At 34.3% G+C, this 24,741-nt stretch overlaps 1 protein-coding gene across 1 annotated transcript; it reads right to left on the reverse strand.

Annotated features, from left to right (window-relative positions):
• Nucleotides 1–213: 213 nt before the first annotated feature.
• Nucleotides 214–20,659, reverse strand: LOC110657420 (kinesin-like protein KIN-4A). The gene is made up of 26 exons (XM_058154470.1): nucleotides 20,088–20,659; nucleotides 19,515–19,661; nucleotides 19,265–19,414; nucleotides 17,246–17,496; nucleotides 16,334–16,521; nucleotides 16,090–16,214; nucleotides 15,324–15,360; nucleotides 15,066–15,157; nucleotides 14,786–14,896; nucleotides 14,563–14,676; nucleotides 14,264–14,357; nucleotides 13,901–14,013; nucleotides 12,893–12,991; nucleotides 12,164–12,277; nucleotides 11,958–12,074; nucleotides 11,778–11,858; nucleotides 11,194–11,265; nucleotides 9,895–9,988; nucleotides 9,772–9,803; nucleotides 9,317–9,414; nucleotides 9,132–9,230; nucleotides 8,723–8,944; nucleotides 1,791–1,953; nucleotides 1,245–1,400; nucleotides 859–1,169; nucleotides 214–576 (listed from the first exon to the last, which is right to left on the reverse strand). The coding sequence occupies exons 1-25, from the start codon at nucleotides 20,202–20,204 to the stop codon at nucleotides 957–959; spliced, it is 3,099 nt and encodes a 1,032-aa protein (XP_058010453.1). The 5' UTR covers nucleotides 20,205–20,659; the 3' UTR covers nucleotides 214–576; nucleotides 859–956.
• Between the last annotated feature and the right edge of the window lie 4,082 nt (nucleotides 20,660–24,741).

A 24,741-nucleotide genomic window follows, 5' to 3' on the forward strand; every position in this document is an offset into this window, starting at 1 on the left:
AAAAATATGAATTTTGCCATAACTCAAAAACCAATTGTAAATCACCTGAGGCAATTTGAAGATACATCACAGCATTTGAGCTGAACCGAACCCTAATTGAAACAAGGTTGAGCAAAAGTACCGACTTGGTTAAAAATCAGACTCCATATCCAGCCTGTTTTGATTAGGAAAAGAGAGAAGAAATCAGGGGGAAAAAAAAGAAAAAAATAAATGTTAAGACAAAACTCGAAACAAAATCAAATATATATACAGCAGATTTGAAATAACTTTTACACAAAACCTGCACTCAGGTGGATGATTTCCTCTCTTTCACCAATTATGACAGCAATAACATAAAAAATTAACAGAGAAAATCTACATTATGCAGTAGAAATCACGAATAACATGATCTGCTATATGCGATCATGCGGCAGTCACAAAACCACTGCCATTTTCCAGAACCGTTGAGAGCCCATCAGGCATAACAAGATCTTTGTATTTTATGATTTACCAGTTCAGTCCAAAGACAGTATCAGCCTCATGAATTTCTGAACACCAATTTGACCATGGAGGACACCACCTTCCCAATACACATTTCTGCATTTTACAAGGGCAAGAAAAATAATCATTTTTTGTTTATAACGGTGTCGTTATATATAATAAATGGTGCTAAGCAATCATGCTGTAGTGTTTAGTAGATATTTGTTGAACTAGTTTGCAACTAGACATATAGAAATTACAATGGAAAACCATGGTCAATCACACAGGGTGGGGCCTTCTACGCTACATAGAGCTAAATCCAGACGAAATAAAAGTTTCTGTTCTGGCATCATATTTGATAAATGTACTAAAAAAAATAAGGGAAAAAGAAAAGATTACCTTCATTCATTCTTGGTCTCAGTGAGATGTGTCAGATCCATTTATAGTAATCAAGTTGTACATACAGCAGCAAGGTTAACTGTTGAAAAATGCAGTAGTCATATGATGTCAACAAGAGCCTGTGGGCGAGGCCTTGATCTCATTATTGTCTCATCACTGTGTTTGATCCATTCTGAGAGCTTCCATGGCTTCTGCCACTTCCATTTGAACTGAAGCAACCACTGATGATGACTTCTCTTCCACCTCCAGAGTTTTCCAGTTTGGCCAGCAGCTACCAGTTTCTTCATTGGAAACTGCCCAACTGGTACCATCTGCTCTTACAGTATCTCAGTTCTGTTATTCACATGGGATGACCAGGATATAAAGAACAGACAGAAGGGAATTACCTTCCGTGTCTGATCTAGAAACGCCGCCGACTCTCTGACAGGCCCATTAACAATCCCAGGTGTAAATTTCAGTTGCTTTGGCGCTGGAAGTGACATTGGGGACAAGGAACCACTGATATCATCGATATAGTGCTTAGACAAACTGCGTGAGCTACCCTGTTGATTTCCATTCAGAAGTGTAAAACAGTATCATTAGCCCTTCTCTTTCAAAAAGGGGGGAAAAATTAATGTTAGTATTTAACACAAAATGAAGAAACTCTCTCTTCCTCTCAAAATCCTTCCCATCAATGGTGCTTTGGTAGTTGGACTTGAACCCAGCCCTTGAGACTCATTCAAGAAGGCCAAAGCCATTACATCACGTGATCATTAGCAACAATGTCCCTAGCTGAACAACTGGGACTATATTTCAATATTTGTTTAGAAAAAATTGGCGATTTCCATCCCACGTTTCAAATATTATTCAAGATGAATGCATTAGAGACCCAGACATGATTGTATGAAATAACAAGGACATAAAGTTAGAAGGTCATAAGCAGATATTCTCACTGAAGCTGATGTAGCTAAGGCAATGGCAACAGCTTGCTCCCTCATCTTCTGCTCCTTTTCAAGTTCTTTCCTCTGGGCCTCACTTTGTCGCAAAAGAGTTACAATCTCATTTAGTTGGTCTTTCAGTTCCTTGATTTCCATATCTTTATCCCACAGCTGGCACCTGTTGACAGTTTAGTATTTCTGTTATCCAGCTTCCCAGCAAAAAACCCAAATTTTATCATTAATGAAAAAAAGGGGGAATTATTTTTATAAAAGAAAATGCCTGATGAATGGAAGAGTATTTTAGTACCTATTTTTAAAAATAAGGGAGACATACAGAGTTACTCAAATTATAGAAGAATTAAACTCATGAGCCATACTATTAAATTGTGGGAGAGAGTTGTGGAACATCGACTACGTCGTGACACTTCTATCTCTCCCAATTAATTTGGCTTCATGCCCAGTCGTTCAACTATGGAAGGAATCTTTCTCATTAGAAGCTTGATGGAGAAATATAGAGATGTAAAGAAAGATCTACACATGATTTTTATCGATTTGGATAAAGCTTATGATAGTGTTCTAAGAGATATTTTATGGAGAGTATTAGAACAAAAGAGGGTATCTATTAGGTACATACAAGTGTTGAAAGATATGTATGAAGGAGCAACTACTATTGTGCGCATAATGGGAGAGGACACGAGATTTTTCTATCTCAGTTGGATTGCACCAAGGTTCAGCTATAAGCTCTTACCTTTAGTTTTAGATGAATTGACGAAATATATACAAGAGACGCAAGGAGTCAATAGAAAATTAGAGTTTTGGAGAAGTACTCTAGAGTCAAAGAGCTTTAAGTTAAGTAGAACGAAGATAGAATACATACATTGCAAGTTTAGTGAAGGCCGAACTGGTGATAGGGAAGGAGTTATCTTGGATGGAGTGGTACTGTCCCAAAGTAATTACTTTAAATATCTCGGCTCAATCCTTCAAGTAGATGGGGATATGAGGAGGATGTTAGTCATAGGATTAAAGCCGGATGATTGAAGTGGAGACGTGTCACAGGAGTTTTATGTGATCGCAAGATTCCCAATAAGTTGAAAGGAAAATTTTACCGTACAACCATACGACCGACCATGTTATATGGTAGTAAGTTGTTATGGAAAGTCAATCACTATGTTATGGAAAGTCAATCACTATATTATTTCTCTGTATATTCTGTATTCTGTATTCCTATTTAGGATTTCTTATTTAGGATTTCTTCCTAATTAGTAGAACACAATTATAGGAATCAATTATATATATATACCCATGTACAGATTAATTAAAATCAATAAGAATTATCTCTTTCTACATGGTATCAGAGCAGGTCATCAATCTAGGGTGACTATTTGTTCTCACTACCCAGCTCAGGAGAGACCTTGGCCGCCGACCGGCCGTTTCGACCCCGATCAACATCGCCGTTCCACCACTGTGTGCTGTTGCCTGATCCAGTATACCATTAAAGGACTTTTGAGGTTTGGCTCTCAGATCCTATTTCGGTATTTGCTTGATTTGTGATTTTAGGTTATTTTGCTGCTATAAGCACTTTGGATTAGCGTTTCGTTTAGTTTTTATTTGTCTCAACAAATGGCAGACAATAAGAATGTTATTTCTGATGTGATTCCGGTGATGACTAAGATCACGGAACATAAACTTAATGGTTCGAATTACCTGGAGTGGAGTAAGACTGTTAGGGTCTATTTGCGTAGCATTGATAAGAATGATTACCTTACTAAAGATCCACCCACTGATGATACACGATAAACTTGGCTAAGGGAGGATGCTCGGTTGTTTTTGCAGCTTCGGAACTCGATTCATAGTGAGGTAATTAGTTTAATTAATCACTGTGAATTTGTTAAGGAATTAATGGATTACTTAGATTTTCTGTATTCTGGTAAAGGGAATATCTCCCGTATTTATGATGTTTGTAAGGCATTCTACTGTGCTGAGAAAGAGGATAAGTCTCTCACGGCTTATTTTATGGATTTTAAACGAGTATATGAGGAACTTAATGTATTGTTGCCTTTTAGTCCTGATGTGAAAGTTCAGCAGGCCCAACGGGAGCAACTGGCTGTTATGAGTTTTCTTGCAGGCCTTCCTTCAGAGTATGAGACTGCTAAATCTCAGATTCTCTCGATTACGAGATTTCCTCTTTGCATGAAACGTTCACACGGGTCCTTCGTACAGAGAGTACTCAATCTTCACAGCCTGCCAGTAGTGTTCTTATTAGCCGTAATCCAAATGGACAACAGGGTAATAGAAGAGGAAGTAAAGGAGGAATTACAGGCAATAGAAATAACCAGCGTAATGGAGAGACTAGTTCTAATCAGGACTCAAGAGGAGTCATTTGTTATTATTGCCATGAGCCTGGCCATAAAAAATGTAATTGTCCGCAACTTCAGAGGAAAAATCAGCGATCACAGATGGCAAATATGGCAGCAGAGAATTCTACAGTATCTTCTTCTAAGAAAACTATTTTGGTATCTGCAGAGAATTTTGCACAATTTTCCCAGTATCAGGCATCTCTAAAGCCTACTAGTTCCCCTGTCACTGCGATCGCTGAGTCAGGTAAATCCACTACATGCCTTGTGTCTTCTTCATCCAAATGGGTTATTGATTCTGGTGCGACAGATCACATGACAGGTAATTCTAGTCTTCTATTTGTTTTTCAGTCTAATCTCACTTCCTCTACTGTTACTTTAGCTGATGGTTCTACTTCTTGTGTCATGGGTTCTGGAACTGCGAACCCGACTTCGTCAATTTCTTTGTCTTTTGTTTTGTGTCTACCAAAATTCTCTTTTAATCTACTTTCTGTTAGTAAACTTACTCGTACATTAAATTGTTTTGTTTCCTTTTTTCCTGACCAGTGTTTGTTTCAGGATCTTACGACGAAGCAGATTATTGGTAGAGGACGCGAGTCAGGTGGTCTCTACATTCTGGAAAATCATGTAACGTGGTCGCTTGTTTGCTCCAGTACCTTAACACCTCTTGAAGCTCATTGTAGATTGGGTCATCCTTCTTTGTTTACCATGAAGAAGCTGTGTCCTCAATTTCAGTCTTTATCAGTACTAGAATGTGAGTCGTGTCAGTTTGCAAAACATTATCGTTTGCCTTCTGTGTGTAGAGTCAATAAACGGGCTTCATCCCCTTTTTAGTTAGTTCATTCTGATGTTTGGGGTTCTTGTTCTGTTACATCTAAAACTGGATTTCGTTATTTTGTTACTTTTGTTGATGATTACTCTCATGTTACCTGGTTATATTTAATGAAGAATCGTTCTGAGTTGTTTTCTATCTTTTGTGCCTTTTGTAATGAAATCAAAACTCAATTTAATATTTCTGTGCGCATATTAAGAAGTGACAATACCAAAGAATACTTTTCAGCACAATTTCAGCCTTATATGACACAAAATGACATTCTTCATCAGTCTTCCTGTGTGGATACCCCATCCCAAAATGGCGTGGCCGAAAGAAAAAATCGGCATCTTCTTGAGGTAACTCGTGCTCTTCTTTTTCAGATGAAAGTACCTAAACACTTTTGGGAGAATGCAGTTTCTACGGCATGTTTTTTGATCAATCGTATGTCGTCTTCTGTCCTTAATGGAGATATTCCTTATACTGCTTTGTTTTCTACAAAATCTTTGTTCCCTATTGAACCCCGTATTTTCTGTTGTACCTATTTTGTGCGTGATGTTGGTCTACAGGTTACTAAATTGGATCCAAAATCTCTCAAATGTGTCTTCCTTGGGTACTCCTGGCTCCAAAAATGGTACCGTTGTTTCTCTCCTACTCTTAATCGTTATCTTGTTTCTGCAGATGTCATATTTTTTTAGTCCACTTCATTTTTTCCTCCATCATCAGGGGGAGGAGGATGATCTCTTAATATATACTGTCCAACCAGTGTCTAGTCCTCTCCCACAGCCTGTTCCTTCTGTCTCTAGACCTACTCGACGTCCCGTTGTTCATGTTTATTCCAGGAGATTGGAGATTCCTGACTCAGATCCTTCACCAGCTACTTCGTTGGGAGATCCTGTACTTTATACTGATCATGATTCTGATCTAGACTTACCCATTGCTCTTTGTAAAGGTAAACGTTCATGTACTTACCTTGTCTCTTCTTTTGTTTCTTATAATCAATTTTCTTCTTATTCTCGATGTTTTGTTACTTCTTTAGATTCTGTTCCTATTCCTAATACTGTTGGTGAGGCACTGTCTCATCCTGGCTGGTGTGATGCTATGAAAGAGGAAATGGAGGCTTTAGATGCTAATGGTACATGAGAACTATTGCCTTTGCCCACTGGTAAGAAAGCTATTGGTTGCAAATGGGTATTTACAGTAAAGGTAAATCCTGATGGTTCTGTGGCTAAGTTAAAAGCACGTCTTGTAGCAAAAGGATATGCTCAGATATATGGGATTGATTACTCTGATACTTTTTCTCCTGTAGCTAAACTTACTTCTATTCGCTTGTTTATCTCTTTAGCAGCTACATATGATTGGCCCCTGCATCAATTGGATATCAAGAATGCTTTCCTTCATGGTGATCTTCAGAAGGAGGTGTATATGGAGCAACCACCTGGGTTTGTTGCTCAGGGGAGTTGGGCAAAGTTTGTAGGCTTCGAAAGTCTCTTTATGGCTTGAAACAAAGTCCTAGTGCATGGTTTGGGAGATTCAGTGAAGCAGTACAGGAATTTGGTATGCAAAAGAGTAAGTGTGATCACTCAGTATTTTATAGGCAATCTGAGGCTGGTCTAATTCTCTTGGTAGTCTATGTGGATGACATTGTCATCACTGGGAGTGACTCTGCAGGTATTTCATCTCTTAAAACCTTCCTCCAAACTCAGTTTCAGACCAAAGACTTGGGATTGTTAAAGTATTTCTTGGGTATCGAAGTTATGAGAAGTAAGAAGGGTATTTTCTTGTCTCAAAGAAAATATGTCCTCGATCTATTGACAGAGACAGGAAAATTAGGTGCTAAGCCTTGTAGCGCACCAATGACTCAAACTTTACAATCAAGTAGTGGGATAGTGAGTTGTTTGAAGATCCAGAGAGATACAGGAGATTGGTAGGAAAATTGAACTACCTTACAGTCACTCGTCCTGACATTGCTTATGCTGTTAGTGTGGTAAGTCAGTTTATGTCTTCCCCAACTGTTGCTCATTGGGAAGCCTTGGAACAAATCTTGTGTTATCTGAAGGGCGCTCCAGGAAGAGGTTTGCTATATGGTAATCATGGGCATTTGAATGTTGAATGTTTTTCAGATGCCGACTGGGCTGGATCTAAGGTTGACAGGAGGTCAACTACTGGATATTGCGTTTTTATTGGAGGAAATTTGGTGTCTTGGAGAAGCAAGAAGCAGAGTGTAGTTTCTCGATCTAGTGCTGAATCTGAATACAGAGCCATGGCACAATCAGTATGTGAGGTAATGTGGATACTTCAATTACTAGATGAGACAGGTTTTAAGACCTCCCTGCCTGAGAAATTGTGGTATGATAATCAAGCTGCTCTTCATATTGCTTCTAATCCGGTGTTTCATGAGCGAACCAAACATATTGAGATTGATTGTCACTTTATTCATGAAAAGATTCAACAACAGATCATCTCAACAGGACACATCAAAACTGGAGAGCAGTTAGGAGATATTTTCACAAAAGCTCTGAATGGAGCTAGGATTGAATACATTTGTAACAAGTTGGGCATGATTAACATCTATGCTCCAACTTGAGGGGGAGTGTTATGGAAAGTCAATCACTATATTATTTCTCTGTATATTCTGTATTCTGTATTCCTATTTAGGATTTCTTATTTAGGAATTCTTCCTAATTAGTAAAACACAATTATAGGAATCAATTGTATATATATATACCTATGTACAGATTAATTAAAATCAATAAGAATTATCTCTTTCCACATAAGTGTTGGGCATTGAAGGAGTCATATGTGTCTAAGACAAGAGTTACGGAGATGAAAATGTTAAGGTGGATTACTGGCCATGCTAGACTAGATAAAGTCCGTAATGAGAGTATTAGAGAAAAGGTAGGAGTGGTACCAATTGAGGATAAGTTGAGAGAAGGGAGATTGAGGTGGTTTGGTCATGTGAAGTGTAGACATACAGAGGCTCCAATTAGACAAGTAGAGAACATTAGGTTAGAGGATAGAAAGAAAAGAAAGAGTAGACCTAAACTGACTTGGAGGAGAGTAGTACAACATGACCTAGAAGCATTACACATTTCCGAGGATTTAACCCAAAATCATTTAGAGTGGAGAAAGAGAATTTATATAGCCGACCCCAAATTTTTTGGATAAAGACTTAATTGAGTTGAGTTGAGTTGAATTGTATTGTTATAAAAGAATCACATTAAATTGGCAAGAAGGTGCTCCCTAGCACTAGAAGAAAACAACTTTAAAAACTAGTAAACTACACACAAACTACCCTCGCTTTATATAAAAATAAATGCAAAACATATATAACTGAAGTCACATGACATTTAGCCTGAATATTAGGCAAAACAGAATAATCCCAACTTGGAAAGTAAGAATAAGCTGAATAATGTACATATTCCAGAAAAAAAAAAGTCCAAGAAAAACAAAATCAACCACGAAATCATCATTAGTAGTCATTTTCTCTTCCTATTTGTGAACATTTTCCTCATATTCATCCTAGGGAAAAAGGCAACAGTCACCAAAAATTGTTTGACTGTGAAAGAGCACCTAAAGTTGCAGCCTGTTGCAATTTCTAATTGCTGGACTTATAATTATTAAACTAGTACAAATCAACCTTTTATAATTTGATCATAAAGTTAAAACTGGTGATTTAAATTCACCTAAAATTGTACATTACAACTTAACCCAACTGTAGAAAAAAATGTAAAGACTGAACAGAATACAGAAGAAAATTATTCCAGGTTTCAGAAAGTCACCTCGCTTCTGAAGCAGTAGTAAACATATACTGGAGCAGGTTCTTAGCTTCTCCCATTGAGCGTAGTTGGTTCCAATGTCCACGACCAATTATGGAACGCTCCCTTTCTCCTGCCTCTGAAAGTTGTGAGGCCATTGCCATTAGCGCATTTGAAGATATGCTCAGCATATTCTCTAGAGAATTTATTCTTGCCATTCTTGCATTTGGTGACATCAACAATAATCTAATTGGGTTGAAAGAAACACAAACCAGTAAATGATCCAATAGTAGAATACTAGCATGTTGTTGATGTATTATCCCAACTATACTCATCCTTAGTTTTCCGAATCTAATGGAGATTTCAATCCTGTCAATCAACCATAATTTGTATGCTAAAAAATGAGAGATATTAAAGGGGAAAATCTATATACCTTGAATGTCCATTCTTCACCTCATGTGGACTTTGCGCATTATGACCAAGCTGATCTACTTGTTTCAACGAGGCTAATTCCTCTGCCAGTGCAGTTTGTCTGTACAAATAATTTTTAAAATAAAATTATCCAAACATATTGAAAACGACTTACAATCTCAGAAAAGAAAATTGCAGATGACATACTCTTGTCTCTGTTTCTCATACTGAAAACGAACTTCATGCACATTCACCATGACTTCCAGCTCATGATCAATCCACCTTTGTAAAGATTTTTCATTTCCCTAAAGGTGCAACTCAAAATTGATATTGTTCTGACATTAGCTTTGAAGCATAAGGATAACATGAGATGTCTCACTTTAAGTACAGCGGGCATAAAGCTGTCATTCACATGTAATGTAATGACATTGTAGAAAACCAAAAACATAAGCATCCAGCACAAATTCGGATTAAGGTGTATGCTTTGCCATCTAATAATATTTTCAAAGCAAAATTAGAGCTGGTGCCATGTTGATCATGATTCATAACTAGGAACCTAATCTGAACAAGCCAATCCACGAAAAGGTTGCAGGTATCAATAGACATCGCTACTCTAGTAAGTAAACTATGCCATAAGGAATCACCTAAGTTTAGATCATTACCTGCCCAGATGATGCATGTCCATTTGAATTAACTGCAGAGACGGAAGACAATAATAAAAAAAAAAAAAATCAGGGTCTCTGAATGTTTGTCAGACTACCTGAAAAGAGCAAAAAGGAAATTACCTGAATTCTCACGTGCTGAAGACTTTCGAGCTTCCAACAGCTCCTTTAACCTTCTGGTAGCCATTGCTGCTTCTTCTGTCTTTCTTTGAAGAACCTTAAAGAAAGAGTATAGTGATATCAGTCCCTTGAAATCTTGACATCCAAAAAATTATGGATTAGCCGAATAAGAGAAAAGCCAATTGACATCAAGATGAAAAATAAAAAACTTATGTCTGAGGGCAACTTTAGAGAAAAGAATCATTGATTTGAATGAATCTTCATGGCTTCATTGTGAGGAATTCTTTTAGTTCACATGTCATTGAGTTGACATCTAACAGCCTCATTGTTCAAGCCACTACTCCTGCAAAATTTTTCCTTTTTCTACCTATTCTAATTACTACTTCAAATTCCAGATCTTTCTTTGAGCACAGTTTTGGAGCATCTCATTTTCCATCAAGATACTTTATTCTATCATTGATGCAATCAATAACGTATCATTGATGATCTCAAATAATATTAATTTATCTTTGCTCATTCTACTGCATATTCATGGAGACATCTGAGTATGGAAAAAGGGTGTCATTTTCAATTTGCTTTTCCACCCCCCTCACCAAGGTTGGCTTAGCCCTGATAGCAAATATCATTGCACTGTAATCCCCCAGTCCACCCAAAGAATAGTAGTTTACATTTTATCTTTCTTTTTCTTTTTTTTTTTTTTAACATCCACTATAAGACTTGAAGAGGTTGATTCTTCTCATTCTCTTTTTTGCCAATTTTTTATGTAACTAGATCAGATTAAAAAAGTTCAATTGTCTAATTTCCATAAACTAATAAATTCAACTTTTTTTTATACCAACGCTTCTGAAATTTAACAAATTCAATTATAATTAAATATACTTCAATATCCACTTGATTATTGGATCAGCTTAAGTACTATTCTAAAAGATTAGAATCAGGTATATCCTAAGCCAGTTTAAATCCAATCAATTACAAGCAAAATCAATATTCTGTATTATTTGCTATCTCCCACACGCATTAAGCAAGAAATGGATCAACATCATTTACTATGGACCAATTTAGTACTTGGAAATGGATATAAAGAAAAAAGCTGATACAATAACATGTAAAACTGATTGACAAACTGCAAGCAAAAAACATTAACGGTCATCTTCCTTTCATCCACAGGCATCATAACTAGAAGAAAATCAGAGCTATGGTTTAGGGAGACAAAGAAGGATCAGTATGTAACTATTATATAGCAACACCATGTTTAAATGTACTAATCTCGATTCTTAAGTTTTGAAAGATATAGTTCTTTACCAGTTTCTGTCGTTGATGCAATGCTTCAAGTTTATGTCGCTCATACTCATTTCTCCTGCCTTCCTTCCTAAGCTGCTCAAGAAAACCAAAAAAGAGAAAAATGAATTAGTGCAAAAAAAAATACAATATGTTTGAAAGTTGCAAGCATGATTAGGATAACTGACGTCCAAAGCATCAAAGCAGTAAAGATAAATAAAGCATCAAATAGGGAATCATGGTTTAAAGTAAAGCATCCATCAATAAAAAATCTTAAGAACCTCAAAACATGGAAAAAGGGGAAATGTGTAAGATGTTGAATATTGTTCCTTACAGAACATCAAGAGAAAATAGACCTTTAATAAAATAAAAAATAGTATGAGCGGAACCCTATTGGAGACTGATGCACCCTTGGACATGGTAGTACAATAACATCAACCTAGAGAGAAAGGTTAACATATGTCACATTGGACATCATTTTCTTCTTAAAGCATTGAAATCTAGTCACATGCACTTAAAAGTTTCTTCAAAATCTAAACGACACCAGCCCTTTGCAACTTAAGGAATGAAAGAAATCCATATTGTATCATTCATGGAAACTGAAGAACCTGCAGCACTTCCTTCTCTCTCGATGCCTTCCATTGTCGAAATTGTTCTGCCTCTTGTTTTATCTTGTGCTGCAACTGAACCTACAGAATTAAGAATGCACAAGTAGATCAGTTTGTAAAGTTTTAAGACACATGTTGGGGTACAATCTGAGCATAGAAGCACCAGAAGGAAAAACCAACCTTTTGTCCCTTGATTTGCTGTATTTCAGCTTGCAACCTTTTTGCTGCTTCTTCACTTCTTTGTTTTTGCTTTAAAAGCTCAACCTGCCTATCTTCTTTCTTTTTAAGATCTAAAATCTGAATTTGAAATACAGAAAAATAACAAAGATTAAGCAGACCAACAGTTCATGATGACAGAATGATACAGCTAGATAACACAAGCTCACCTGTGCCTCAAGTGCTTTTAGTTTCTGTGAATGAATATCTTGTATTTTCTGTGTTTGTCCATCAGAATTAGCAGCAAGGTTCTCAATTTCAGCCAACAAACGATCCCGCTCTTGCTGCAGTTTTATACTTTTTGTCAACCATAAATATTAAAGCTATAAAGGGTGTTTTGTTCAGCTATTGGCTATTAATTGATCAACCCTAACAGCTTGACCGAAAGTGTTCTTTGACATTCTTTACAGAAAAGCAGATAAATGTTAGAAGCTCAAACAAATGTTGATTAAAGCAACTCTGTGCAGTTTCTCCCAATAACTGATATCTGTTAGGATTTTTAGAATATTTTGAATTAATTGTCCTTAGTAAACTTTTTCCATAAGTATTTGCTTGTTTTTCTATCCAAATATAATATGTAATCAAACCTTATAATTTAACAGTAGCAAAAAAATGACTATCAAATGTCACGCATAAAATAAGTGGTTGTTTGTTATATGTATAATCCATCTAAAAGAGAAAAAAAGATACAATTCACTATAGTGGAACGTAAATTATGTCCTTAATGATGTTTTAGGCATCAATAACAGCAATTAGTAATGGTTTTACCAAAGAGTTAACAACTAGACATTAACTGTCAAAAATAGCTACCAGTTATTAGCTACTGCTAACAATTGAATCAAAAGGACCCAAAGTAAAACATTAATGATTAAACAAATAAAAGTCGAGTTCAATCGCACCTGAACAATTCTTTTCTCTTCCTCGAGCTCCTTGATTTTCTTCCTAAAGTGTTGTTTCAAAGCTTCAGTGTCAACCCCTTCACAAAGTTTCATCTCGGACTGCGTTAAGGAGACAAAGAATAAGGGGCCTATAATTTTTCCCAAAGGACAGAGATGAATAGATTCTGTCCCTAACTCTGATCACTGAAATATATATTTTTTCAAAAAAAGATTAATGGAATTTGATCAAAGAGTCATTTTTCAAGTTTTAAGGTATTTGTTAGAGTAAAATTGACTTCATCCAGCCACTGAAATTCAACATAGTTGGTTATTGTCAGACAATTCAAGGCAAAACATGATACTAGATCACCATCAATTTAGTTTGATTAGGAAGGTAGGATAAGTAGCTTCCTCAAATGGGATAGAAGCAAATAATTGAGAAATAGGCCATTCCAAAATATCACATTCCCATGACCTCATTCCAACGCATTTCTTTCAAAAGAAAACATTACCAATATCTCCATTTTTGGCACTTGAGATTACAATTTTAAGAACATGACCTCTATTTGCTGTAAAAATTTGATATATTGTTGTATATGCAGATCAAACAATAATAACATAGTCCAGAAGATTGACCCTACGTATGCATACCATCAAAATTCTTGTAGCCGTATAATTCATTCCTAAAAATTGTTTAAAAATAAAACACATGCCCTTTCTACAGGCTTTTTCACATTTTGAGAGAAGGTTTAGATTGTATCTTGAAAAAATAAGATATAAGCCTTGATCTGGTGGGAATTTTCAAGAACAATAGCATGATATAAACCCTATGATAAAATTCTAGGCAACACCACTTCCGTTAACAACAGATGAACACACAGTTTTAAAGTATTCTCTTTCAATCCTTTAATTAAGAAACACGTTTATTTTGTATTAAGAGAGAGAAAGAGAGAAATAGAGAAAGAAAGAGGGAGGTTTATTAACTCATCAATTTCATTTGTTTCATAAAACAACACCCATAAACAATACCTCTTTTTGCCCCAAACGTCTGTTTAGTTCATTCAATTCTTTATCCATGGTAATTTGCATAAGTGCATGCTCCATTTCTTTTGCTGCTTCATCAATTTCCCCAGAACTTTCACCTGCAGAATGCAATTTTGAACCAATATGGATGAGAAGTGGCCAAGCAAATAGACAAGCTGATAATATAGCATACTTCTAATTGCAGGGCCATTACCAATAGTATCGAATAGAAAATTTTAACTAAAATGACCAAACAAAAAGTTTATCCAGGATATGTCTAGGGACGCATCATGTTTGAGCATCTCTGATACTAGTCCCAGCATTATTGTTCCATAAGGGCCCAGACTATACAAGTAACTAAGTGATTACCTGATAAGGCTTCATCCATTTGAAAATCAGATGAGTCCATACTCTGAAAGTCTCTCTTAAGTCTGTCACTTTTTGAAGAATAGGCATGACCTTCCTGAGATTTAAGTTGAAAATGCATAACTATAAATCTAGCAATTAAAAGTAAATATATTATAATATCAGTAAAATGAATGTAACATGCAGCCAAAACGATAATGATGAAAATCAACAGCATTTCAATCCATAAAACAGAGAAAATTATTTTAAGAATAACAAGCAATGAGAGAGAGAGAGGGAGTAAGAAAATTTTATTCACATACTTGGGAATCAATTTCACACTGTTCTACAACAGCACAATGGCTGCAGTATTCATGAAGTTCTCGAGAAAGTTCATCATTGGTAGCTTCAAGCCAAGCAATCCTTTCCTTCAGCACCTGTCAAAACACAGGTATTCACTTTTAAGTGAGTCACTATGAAATGTAAATATCCCCATTAAAAACCCATGAAAACCACTAACTTTTTGTGAAAGGCATATTGATATACCTGGACTTCATCTGATGGAGCTCCTCCCCCCCTAGCACAAAGTTCTGCCTGTAGGTATTTTAGCTGTCGGCGCATCTGTTGCACCTCATTGGACATTAAGTCTCTATTAACCTGTACAAAAAATATATATATACATAGATTTACATTTATACCATTGAAGTGACTCCATACCTGATAAGATTTTACAAATGCACAGGGACATGGATAGTGGACTATAATATAGGGGAATGAATGATCGCATGACAAGTAATAAAAAAGTAAAAAGAAAAAAAAAACATACTACAGGCTTATTCTGAATGTTTCGAGCACGATTTGCATATTTGAGAGTGTTGAGAGTTTCCTCAGCATTGATGTCAGCAGGACTGATGCAAGCTGGAAAGGAGGGCAAAGGATCATTATAAAAAAAGATAAGAATAAAAATAGTCTAAATATAAGATACAGAGAAATTTAGCTCAAGATATCTAGAAAGCATCCCCAACCCATTATCAAACATGGGATGCAACTTCCAAAAAGAAAGTGAAGTGTAATTATGGATTACCGATCATAAAAGTCTTGCTGTTTCCACCTAGTGAATCCTGCCAAAGAGTATAAGCAAATTTCAATCAGAAAGCTTTAAAAGAAGATAATTCAATGGAAAGTAAAAACAGCAATTATTTTGTAATTACTCTATCACTTCCTAACCCCAGTAACAGATAGCAGTGGTTGTTTGTCATTTCTAATAGAAACAAATCCACCACTCTGTTGTACATCACTATTAAAAGTTGCTCAACAGCAAATAATCAGAAACAAGCCAATTCAAATATATTGGCCTAGTGCATGGATTGGTGGCAAATCAAAACACAGAGCAGAAGCAACAGGCTCTTTGATATCGAGTTAGAGCATGAACATGAAGACTGTAGATAACATTATGTTTAAGCACATTTATTATTCTTAATTATCTTTGACACCTTCTATGCATAGCTCTGAAGCACATGTCAAACCCCCAAAATGATCCAGCTAAGGCTATAGGATGCCAGTAGAGATAAAGCCAGCTTTGATATCTTAAAAGAGATATATCAGCTAAGACAAGCAAACACATTAAAATAGAACAAGACTCAACATATTTTGTTACAAAAAAATATGTTTGTTTCTTTGGGAGTTAAACCCACTATCAGATGAGATAATTCTTTTCACAAGTAGTGCAGAAACCAGAAGTTGAACCTCTAACCATATCGGAAAGATGGCTTTTATATGCCAATACCAGGTGAAAACAGAATTTAGAAAAATATGAACAGTTCCAAAATTAAAACACAGGTCAGTCAAACCTGCAAGAGTCGAGTCAGTTTACTGTCTCGGTAGGGAACATGCACTCCTTCTTTTCGCTTTTTGTTATCCCCAAGTGCACTTATGACGTTACCAAGTGCCAGAAGCCCCCTATTAATGTGAATACCTGTTCGTAAAGAATAAACAAATACAAAATAAAATAACAGACAACTGTAATTGTTATGGAAACAACCAATGAAGATAAAACATTGCAGTAATACATGAAAATAATATGCATCTACCCACCTTCTTTCAAACGAAGACCATCAGAACCAGTTCTTTTTGCTCGTTCAGATCCAGCTAGATCTACCAAATGGAACTTAGCACAGATATACTCTTCACCCGTATCCTCATCTGGAGTGTCATTAACAGGAGAAACTGAATGCAGATTGCACACCTGTTCTAATGTGATCGTGAAAATTGCATGCGACCGACTTTTATAAACATGCAAAAGGGAATGGCATGCAATTAGATTACAATTCATTGATGAGTCACAACATGGAAAACCTTCCTAGCTTCTGAATTTAATATTTCAAAATAAACTTCCCTATCAAAACGGTGAGGGGAATCACATTTTCACAACCAAATGGGAAATTAATAAACAAAGACCATAAATATATTTTCTAGATGAACTCAGCATATACAAGTCATAGAGATTTCTACATAAATACCAAACTTCAAAATGAAATTTGCTGCTCGTTCTTTAACACAAATTGTAAAAATACCCGTGAGGAAAATCGGTTAATAATTTGAAGCAAAGGAATTATCATCATTGTTTGAAAGAAGTTCTTTATTAACTTATATCTACAAGCTCTTTAGTCCAAACTCCAAAGTCCAAACTGTCTCAAAGATCAATATAATGGGACAACAATGGAAAATTAAACTATGTTGGAATTGATGAGATTTCATGCTCCAACTTGAGGGGGAGCATTACAGAATAGGAAGTAAATATGTTTATATACTCCTATATTGGTTAGAGTAATTTTAGGGATTCTATTCTTTTCCTATTCAGGGATTTGAGTTGTATATATATGTGCATTATGAATGAATAAAATCAAGGATTTCTAATTCAAAATTAACAAACTACTTCAAATTGACTTGAATGGAACAGTTTGTTAAATCAGGTAGGAAGGACAATCTTCCATATTCAAGGTTTACCTGGACTGGTTGTTCATATTTGTACTTCCTGTTGCCCTACTTAATGATCCTTGCTCCAGGCAAGCAGCCATTTCCTCTAATGTACTAACAGGTACTTCAGTTGATCCTGCTAGTGTAATAACTCCATTTGACGATTCACGTATTTGAATTGGAGACCTCCCAGGAACAGCAACTTTCCCATGTCCATTAGCAGCAATTGATTTGCTCACAGATACAGTATCCAGCAAGTCTCTCACTTCTTCTTTTAGAATCTTCAAAAACAAAACACAAGTATCAGTTCCTCAGAAAAAGGTTAGATAGCAAAGAGCATTCTAAGCAAGAAATTAGAAACCAGAATATCATATAAGTTTGCCAATTTATGCGCTATCTCAAGGTTCACTCCTCTCCAAAGGATTCTTCCAAATCACAGTGTTATTAGCATTTGAAAAAATATCTATATACATATATGGCAGAACATAGCATATGGCAGCCAAATTTATTTTTAAATTAGGAATTTTATTATTTTTCTCATTTGGGTCATTGGATTGTAATGTAGAGAGGGGGAAAAAAACGGATAACTTCCATGCTTAACACCCGCCTATCAGGAAAATTGTGGTGTTTTAAACCATAGTTATTAAAGGGGCAAGGTGCATTAAGATGCAAAGAGGTCCTAGGGCCTATGCGCAAGGTGCAGGCATGTGCCTAAATGAGGCGAGGCTAAAAAAAATAAAATTTAATAAAAAAATTAAAATTAAAATCAGATAATCATAGATAAAACTCAATGAAACTAAACTTACAAAAACAACCAATATACAAAGCTTTAATAAGCATAAAAAAATACATAAAATGAATATAGATTTCACCATTAATAATATATTTTTCTCTTTAAGAGAACACTATAAGAACTTGTTAGAAAACAACATAAATCCAAATTTTGGACATTCAAAAACAAACTCTGGATTTTTGATATTCACAAACAAACCCAAATAGTATTATTAGTGTTTTTAAAAAAAATGGGGGGAAAGCAATTTTAGATAACCTAACAAAGGACCTAAATGACATGTTAGTGTTTCATTTTTTTTTTTTTAAATAGAGGGCAAATAATAAGGAAATAGATGATCTATGTTAGTGTTTTTTTTTTTAAAAAAGAACAACAACAAAGAAGCAATCTCAGAAAAATCCTAAAATAAATGACCTACATGGCATTGTTAGTGGTGTTAAAACAAAAGGGAGGCAATTTTAGATAAACTAGAAATAGATGAGTCCAACAAGCAATAAAGATGAGATAGATAATGAAAGAAGATTGAAAACAAGGTATGAGGAGAGGGATTAATAGAGCATGAGTGTTGAAAATAGAAATATGGGCGGTCTAGGATTTTGGGTGTGGTGGTTTGACAAGATTCTTCTAATGGCTTTTTATCGCCAGCAACCACAATTATGACAACTTCCTGATGCGTCAACACCATATTATAGTATATCAGCAAATTTCAAGTCTAATGGCAATGTCTTTTGCCAATGTAAGTGCTCGCAGGTGGTGGAAATAAATAAGGCATACCTTTCTAAAGCCTTACGCCTAGAAAAAGGCCTGGGCCTAAGCACATAAAACAAGCGCCTATTAAAGGTCAACTGCCTTTCACTTGTAGAGGCTTTAGGGTTGGAGCCTTGTCTGAGATGCCTTTATTAACACCATTTTAAACTCGGAAAACCAGTATGCTAAAACATCAACAAAACAGAACAGCCTATTCATTTGAAGTAGAAAACTTAATTAGCACTTGCTGCATATAACACGAATGAGTCATGCATCTTGGAAATCTTCTTGACCCAGAGGCCAACTTCTTTACCACATAAGCCAAAGCCCAAGGACAAAGTCATCATATTGACATTGTCAACTAACAACTTCTTACTTGTTCATTTACCTTTGGTCAATGGATAGGATTTGTCATGGAAACTAATAACCCAAAAAACCAGTCGAAGCATTTGGTTTTACATAACTAATTGACATCAGAACACAAACTTGTAAAATAAGCTAATATTATGTACCTCTATGAAGGACACATGCAACTGGAATTCTGTTTGATGCTTTAATGTCTCAACCTTATTGAATAGAGCATTCATAACTTGTGGAATCAATCCAGTCTGGCTACCATCTTTGAAGCTAGTACCCATCGTATACGTTTTCCCTGATCCTGTCTGCAATGCAAGCATATGTAAAATACTAATTGAAAAAGACAACATATGAGAAATCATGTTCAACTTAAAGAAAATCACAGTCTTACACCACAGAGATTACCTGACCATATGCAAGTACAGTGGCATTGTATCCCTGGAACAACCCATCGACAAGTGGAGCAACGCATTCTTCAAACATGCTGGATGATGGAGAACCTCCATTTCCATAGACACGGTCAAATGTAAAAGAATGTGTACCGATTTGTACCTACATCATAATTAAAACCAATGTCAAAGCCAGTACATATAGTATTGATATTCTGAAACTTGCAAAATCAGAGAATATAAACTCAAATGCATACTTGAGCATGCACAACACTCGATATTCTTAGAAAAAAGTTCAATAATTCATAACCAGAATCCGAATCCAAATTCGAATTCAATAATTCATTCCACTCATTGATTGCCTACAAGCTCCCAAGAATCCAACTTAGTGTTAGCGACAGAGAGCAAAGCACACACACATGTCAACATAGTCAACAAACAGATTTATATTGAACAGATTGAAGACATTACAACTCCCATAATCATCAAAAAAAAAAAAGCAGCTAATTCTACAAAGCATAAACGCTTAATTAAGCTCATAACATGAAAAATACTAAAAAAAAAAATCCAAAAAAAAATGTAGGGACACCTGTGGCTTCCCAGGCGTAACAGTGACACATTCTTTGCAACCTTGAACTCGTTCATGGCCGATAAGCGGACGAATATGAACTGCAACCTTAACACTACAATTCTCCGACGCCTCCATGATTACAAAATATAAAGAAAAAGAAAAATAACAGAAAGAAACGGAGAATTATGTGAGGATTAATTTCTGAGTATCCAATCAAATCAGATTGGATTAAGAAAGAGAAAATGATGCTGCAACGAGAGAGAGAAAGCGAAGGTGGTTTCGAGAGAGAGAAAGAAGGTTGGTAGTTAATGAAATTGGGGGGGAAGCGGAGGGGTTTGAAAAGTGGAGGCACCAGAAGGTAGGCTAGAGGAGGTAACTGCAACCTTTAGCTTAGCTTCAATCAATCACACTTCACACTATCATTTTCCTGGTGGTTCACTGCTCTTCCTCCTTCTCCTGCGAGCAGCGAGTGTGTGTTAAAGTATGGTATAGAACACTGACCAAACCAAAAAGCCATTTCCGTTGATGATGCGGGTGGTGGGTATATACTGGCCATACCAGTAGAGTAGTTGCTATTTACGTTCTATGATTTTAGAAAATTTTAATTCAATTAGTTGTTTTGATTAAATTTAATTATTTTAATTTAAATGAAATCATTTTATAAAAAATATAAATTAGGTGTAATTATGTATGAATTTAATTAAATTATTTTTTTTATAAATAATTTATTTAAATGAAAGCTGATGAGCATGTATGAATTTAATTTGATTTAAAAAATAAAAAATTAAATAAATTGAAATTTTCACCTAATTAAATTGAATTAAGTTAAATAAATTAAATTAAATTGAATTATTTGAATTTAATTCTGTTTAATTCAATTTAATTTATTAATATAGATATTTTATAAATTTAAATTTAGTTTAATTCTATTATTTTTCAGAAAATCATACCTAATAGGCTAAATTTTTTATAAAAAAAAAAATCAAATAAAAATTTTAAATTAAACTAATTCAATCAATTTTAAATTTTGTTCACCCTTATTCTTTTTTAAATATCACCGTCCAAATTTTGGTATCCTTCTTTCCTAAACTGCCCCTCTCTGGGTCCCACAGCCGTTTTAGGAGGAAATTTCTTAATCAACCTTTTTTAGCCCTCGCTAATCGTGCTGTATTAATTAAGATTATCTAATATAAATAAAGTTTTGTTTCATTAATTAGTGTTTGCATTTTTGCCAGAGTTTGTGATTAAATATTAGGAGAGAATTGTTTATCAGATCAAATTGATTAATTTTGATGTGATTCATTGAAAGTTATTCCAAAAACCACTAAATGCAAAGGAGTTTGTCTCCACCAAGCTGTTACAGTATACAAAATTACAAATAAAAAATTGAAAGGAAGCTTTTGATGAGGCTGTCAAAGGAAGTAAAGCCTCTTTAAACGGAGAAGAAGATGTGATAGTTAGGCAAAAGCAATAGTAAAAGAGAAAGAAATCCATAGATGAGCCATAATTCAGTTTCCTGAAACTTCAAATTTGAACCTTAATTGAAGTGAATTATACTTAAAAAAAAGGAAATAAACAGCAAACTATAGCCGTTTAATTCGATTAAAATGCCATTGGCATGCAATGCAATGCAAGGATCAACTTAGCTTTTGGGCCCTCCCTCACATGCTATTCCTTTAGAACACTTCAATTTCTCCCTACTTTATGGCCATTTGGTCCCTCCTCTTAACATCTGAATCTCAGTTGCTTTTATTGCATTATTGATCTTTCTAAATCTGATCGAAAAGCTATTTGATTTATAATTTAAAAAATATTAAATAACAACAAGACTTATCTAATTTTTTTTTACATTTAGTTAAGGAGTAGAGACTCGAATATAAATTAGTGATTTCAAACAGGTTTGAAGTGAAATTAATAGGTCTAACTAGTAGATTCTGAAAATTATCATTGTACGTAATTTTACTCTAATTTTAAAATAAAAATAGTTTATGTGGTTTGAACCCATGACCTTCAACTCACAGATAGAATAATTTCGTCGTTACACTATAATCATTAAAAATTAATAAAAAAATATTTATTAACATCCAACCAATCATATTTAAAGTTTTTTTAGTGATAATCTTTATCTGCAGTTAGATACATTGCTTGGTACTGAAAATAGTAGAAAACAAGTCAAGCAATCTGCTAGCAACAGAATGACTTTTAACTTTTCCTTCCCACTAAGATCTCCTTTGTGCATAAGAAACGTTTCTTCTTCTTCTTTTTATTTCAACCTTAAAGTAAGCTTTTACTTTAGCTATAATCTTTTTAATTCATTGGATTAGATTGTTAGAGGCTTTGGAGTTGGATGGTGGCAAGTAACCATAAAGAGGCCCCCACTTATATGATCTTCAAATAGCCCTTTTGATTTAGTTGGGTTAGTTTTGGTGATTTGATGTTAACATAATCTAATTGTTATAATGTTTTGATATGCACCCACAAATCAAATTAACCAAACTTATTCTTTCTCTTCAATATAATAAACTACAAATATAAAGCTTTCAAAATGAGTTGAGATGTCACATTTCTTATAGTTTTTTCCTTTCCTTTTTCTCCTTTGTACATTGAGAGAAATACTTTATTGATTTATATATGAATGAAAAATGGTCTAATATATAAGGTTATTCACATATTTTAGGTAAAAAAATATATATAATCTCTATATGTTTTTATATTAAATTTATTATATTGAGATTAAGGTAGTGTTTGGTATAAATGAATTCTATAAAATTTTGTGAAATTCATTTGTAAATCTAAAATTTTAGTGTTTAGTTTAAATAAAAATTCATTTAAAATTTTTAATAATCAATTTCATGGAATTTATTATAATTGAATCAAATATTATCAAAATTGATAGAATTTGCAAATGAATTATAAACTTAAAATCATATATATTTCAAGTTATCCTGTTATTTTATATCATTTTATTTTATTTTATTTATTCCAAACATAAAATTCATTTCATTTGAAGTGAATTTTATATTTAATATAAAATGTATTAAATAAAGAAATTCATTTTATAAATAAATTCTATCATGAAATTTATTTAAAATGAATTTTAGCATAGAATTGAACCAAACAGAATTTAAATGATTCAAAATATCTTAATTTAGAAGATTTCAACCTTTGGATTTAAATGTATTTGATGTGATGCATTAGTAGTTCTAATAATATTAGTTTTATACTTGAAGATAGCCTTGGTTGTTGGTTTGATTTTGGGTCGAAATCGATGATTCAATTTTTAAAGAGGGAGTAAACTGAAATTGGACAAATTTTGGTTCCAATTGTTTTCAGTACTTTCGATTTTTGACGATTTCAGTTTTATTTGGTAACAATTTGATCTACGTGGCACTCTCTAAAATCATCACATATTTTTTTTTATTAAAATATGGTTTGAACCGGCTTCAAACCGCTAGTTTCAATTCGGTTGCAATTCATGGTTTGAGAATGGGAGACCAAATTTGACCCCTGTAATTTGTCCAATTCCAATTCAGGCCCTGATTTATATCCAATTTAAAACCTGAATAGAGACCTGGCAGGATCTACTTGAAGCAGTTCAGTTTTCCCTTATAGAAGTATGGAAAAGGGTATGCATAAGATGAATATATGCCTTGAGAAATTCAAAGGAAAGCACAGATTCCAGTAAATATTGGCTGTAACCTGGCAATCAATTCGCTTTATTGACTGAGGAAATAAAGTATGTATGATTTTAAGAGATGGGAATTGCTGCCATTTTAAATCTACTGCATAATTTTATTGTTGAAATGAACAGCGAAATGAGTAGATATCATGTGCAGCTCATGGAATTCAACACTTCATAGTAGCCTATGCAATTATTCTGTTACTTCTGCCATCATTGTAAAGAAAAAGAAAAAAATTTTAAATAAAAATGAAAATGATTTTTTTTTCAAAAAATTGTGTAAAATAAATATAATTACGTCGATCTAAATCAAAATACATTTGCCTAGCATAACTTATTCTAATAACATATCATTTACTTGATAGATCCAGATATGAATTCTTACTCTTCCGATTGCCCTATTAAAAAAATTTTCTCAATTATCTTAATTAATTAATATAAGAATAAAATCAAACTAATATTAGTGAGATTTAAACATGAAACTTCTCAATGCTATGGCTTCAACTTCAACTAATTTTATTAAAAGAACAAGACCTCATTGACATAAAAGGTAAGAATGAGAATGCAGGACTTGGAAAATGGTATGCTTTTAACTTTTATCTTTTTTCACAAAAAACTTGCAGAAAATGTGGCAAAGGTTCATAAATATGGACAAAAATACAGTGAGAAACACCACCATTTATGATATCTCTGAGTTGAGTTTCAGAATATAAATTTTTTTAATGTTAAGATAAAATAATATTTAAAACGAATTTAGTGTCTAATAGAATTTGATATATATTATCGACCAGAACTAGTTTTAAGATGCTGTTGTTGTAAGATAAAATAATATGATAAACTAATTTTTAATCACCATATTAAGTAATGTATAGCTGCTTTTACATTTGTTCTCCACTAAGGATTGGAGTTGCATTTTGGAGGAAGGGAGGTCTTTATTCCCTCCTTTCTTCTTTTTCTGTCAATCTTCTCCTCTACTGTGCTTTCTGGCTACGT

The sequence above is a fragment of the Hevea brasiliensis genome, chromosome 10 (assembly GCF_030052815.1).
Source record: "Hevea brasiliensis isolate MT/VB/25A 57/8 chromosome 10, ASM3005281v1, whole genome shotgun sequence".
Classification (NCBI taxonomy): Eukaryota; Viridiplantae; Streptophyta; class Magnoliopsida; order Malpighiales; family Euphorbiaceae; genus Hevea; species Hevea brasiliensis.

Bases quoted from the DNA above. Each gene is read 5' to 3' on its own strand.
- LOC110657420 (XM_058154470.1), bottom strand. From the start codon at position 20,204: ATGGAGGCGTCGGAGAATTGTAGTGTTAAGGTTGCAGTTCATATTCGT. The intron at 16,215-16,333 runs GTGGGTAGATGC...CTTTACGAACAG, and splicing joins TGGTCTTCGTTTGAAAGAAG to GTATTCACATTAATAGGGGG. The intron at 1,401-1,790 runs GTGAGAATATCT...GGAAATCAACAG, and splicing joins CCTTAGCTACATCAGCTTCA to GGTAGCTCACGCAGTTTGTC.